Below are 2,949 nucleotides of genomic sequence, written 5' to 3' on the forward strand. Positions count from 1 at the left end.
TGTGTGTGTGTGTGTGTGTGTGTGTGTGTGTGTGTGTGCGTGTGTGTGTGCGTGTGTGTGTGCTGTTGCCGGTGGACACCCATGTTCTTATCATTGGGGTTCTGGTGCATGTTGTGGCTGCTACATCTGTTGCTGTGTGCGTGTGTGTGTGCGTGCGTGTGTGTTTGCCTGTGTGTACGTGCGTGTGTGTGTGCGCGTTCATGTGTGGAACTTTTTTTTTGTGGTAATTTTTTTATTTACTTGTATGATACATTTGCATCGTGTGCGCTTGTGTTTGGCAATTTTGTGCGAATGCATGTCTGTGGACTCATCTGTGTGTGTGTGCTCACGCTTGTGCACGCGTGTGTGTGTGTCTGGGTGCGTGTGTTTGTAAAGGAGAGGTCCGAGGAAGAAGGGGGGATGACATGCATGTGTCCAGCCTGCTAACATCCCTGACGACTCGCACGCTAACAGACTGCCCACCCTCACGGCATGGCGGATGTACTGGTAAATCTCCTGCACCTCTTCCTTCTCTTGATCCTGATTTCTTCAAATGATTTGATTTAAAGTGTGGAATATCAATTCAATTCCAACAAAAAGGTTTGCATGTCTATACATTCTCTCTCTTTTTCCAACTGCTGCTTTTTAGATGACGTCCATCACTAAGTGTTTCCTCCAGTGCAGTTTTATGAAACATCTATTTCAATATGGCTGAAAATCAAATCATGCTTGTACAAAAACTAGTTTTTTTTTTTAGAATGTTTCCATTAAATTTATTTTTATATCAATTTGTTCAATTCTCCAGTTAATGGAAACGCAGCCACTGACACTACATTTGCAGGGATATGTGCTCAGTGAAGTTGGGTGTGTATGGCAAGCCATAAGCGTATATAATAGTGTAACCGTGTGTGAATTGATATTGTGCTGCTCTACCAGAATATAACAAATGTTAAATAATTTACCCTGAGACATGAAGTAAATGCTGCTGGTTTCTTGTAAAGCGCCACCTAGTGTCTACATTGTGACACCAGTTGGATCGCTGACATTAAATTTGATGATGTGAATTTTAACTTCATGTTCATTTAAGTCACAGTGAAGCTGCAGATTCCACAGTTTGTTTGAATATTAGCTTGTGTATATAATAGTGTAACCGTGTGTGAATTGATATTGTGCTGCTCTACCAGAATATAACGTGTGTGAATGCTAAAACTGCAACTTTTTTTGCAGTTTTAGCATATTTATAAAAATACTTGAGTCACTTGCAGTTTATCATTTCTGTCAGCTGGTTCAGCTGAAAAATGCTCCTGTTCTTCACACACTCTCAGTGATTTAGAAGAATATTTAACAGTTTCATTCATCAGCTTTAAATATCCACACCCGCCAGCATCTTAAGCGATAAAGACGTGGAAAAATTGTCTTAGCTGTTTAAGACAATCGATCATTTCTAGCTTTGGAGGCGTTTGCTGCTTCACATGAAACCTAACACCTGCTCATATTTGTTGAAAAGCTTTTCCAACATGAGTTTTCTTTAGCGTGAAGATAAGGCAGGTTATAAATTATTCTGTGGTTGTGAAAGGAACCAACGTTAACAAGTCTAGTCTAGAAGTTCAGATGGAGCTGGAATGTAAACGCTGACTTTTTTTTTTTTTTTTTTTTACTGATTTGCTTGTATTGGTGCAAACGAAGCTTAGCTCGGCCCACATGGTGCGGGCTGATGGGGTGGGTGAGGGCGAGCGTGGGTGTTTCTGTGGACACCCAGTCTGATTCATCAAGTTTCGTGAAGAAACCAAGAAGCCCCGTGTGTCACAACGCCTCTGGCTGTTTCCTGCCTCGGTGTCTTCATCCCTCCCCGTCTTTTCCTGTTGCTCCGGGCCGCCTCTCGCCTCTTCCTTCTCTGCTGGAGGGTGAGGCATGTCGTCGCACAGAATCAGCGCCGGGGAAAGAGCAGACATCACAAAAGGAGACATCTGTTCGCTCTGTCACTCGGTAAACCCTCGGTGGTCCGGGCTTGAATCGTCTCTCTGGTGAGCTTACTTACCGCCGACGTTTTTGACCTCGTAGCTCAGCAGATAAAGAGTTGGTGCGCTGATGGAGCGGAAACTGTGCCACCAGGATGCAATTAATTGTAGAAACTCTCATCTGGCTTTTTTATTATTATTGTATAATTTGAAATTACATCATTATTAATATTTAAATTGGACACCTTTCTCGGTTTTTGATTCATTAATCCTTGCAGCTTCGCATTTAAGGCTGATACATTAAACATATTGACACGTTCAGATTCTCTATACTTGGTTCTGAATTGTTCATTTGGGTCACAGCTWTTCCAAGGTAGCCGAATTGTTTTCTTCAAACAAAAACAAAGTCTCATATGTTGTCCATGACAGACTTTGTGTGTTTTTAATGTTAAAGCTGATGGCTCCATCCAGGAAATGACCACCAGGTTGTGAAACTTTAACTTCCTATGACCAAATGGCATCTGTTGGCTCTGACAGCAACTTGTTTGAAAAGCTCATTTTAAAGCTGGACACTTTTTTTTAATCAATTTGTAGCCAAAGGAGCCACAGAGCTTGTTTTGGTCTGGCTTGTTGGTGGCCGTAGTCTGGAGGGACTGTGTGCCTGTTGCCCCACGTTAACGGAYTATAAGTTTCTCACGTGTGAGAAGCTGTAGATTAATTGTGTGCATTTAGTCCTAAAACAGATTTCTCCTTATAAGGGCTGGGATGAATTTGGAGGGTGATTTGGTTTGTGGTGAAAAACATGAAGTGTGTCACCTCGATGCTGCGCTAAGCTGGATTTATGGAGCCACTTACTGCGCGTCTGCTTCACTGTGTGACTGCTGGAAAGTGGGAAAGCAAGGTGGTCTGTGGGACGTTTTCAGAGAAAAATGAAGAGGATAGATCAAGCAGAAAAGCAGCTCAGCACGTGTGTGTGTGTGTGTGTGTGTGTGTGTGTGTGTGTGTGTGTGTG

At 42.6% G+C, this 2,949-nt stretch overlaps 1 protein-coding gene across 5 annotated transcripts in view; it reads left to right on the top strand.

Annotated features, from left to right (window-relative positions):
* The window catches only part of LOC103460630 (regulator of G-protein signaling 20-like), a 25,914-nt gene that overhangs the window by 7,359 nt on the left and 15,606 nt on the right, over positions 1–2,949 (top strand). The window contains exon 2 of one of the 5 annotated variants that reach the window (XM_008402887.2): positions 376–486. The exons of 2 other annotated variants lie outside the window; for them this stretch is intronic. In XM_008402887.2, coding sequence (XP_008401109.1) covers positions 472–486 — 15 coding nt within the window. In that variant the 5' untranslated portion in view covers positions 376–471. Of the gene's footprint in view, positions 1–375; positions 487–1,687; positions 2,004–2,949 lie in introns of those variants that run through there. 2 more of the 5 variants (XM_008402889.2, XM_008402892.2) reach the window with 2 other exon arrangements.

The sequence above is a fragment of the Poecilia reticulata genome, unplaced genomic scaffold (assembly GCF_000633615.1).
Source record: "Poecilia reticulata strain Guanapo unplaced genomic scaffold, Guppy_female_1.0+MT scaffold_266, whole genome shotgun sequence".
Taxonomy (NCBI): Eukaryota; Metazoa; Chordata; class Actinopteri; order Cyprinodontiformes; family Poeciliidae; genus Poecilia; species Poecilia reticulata.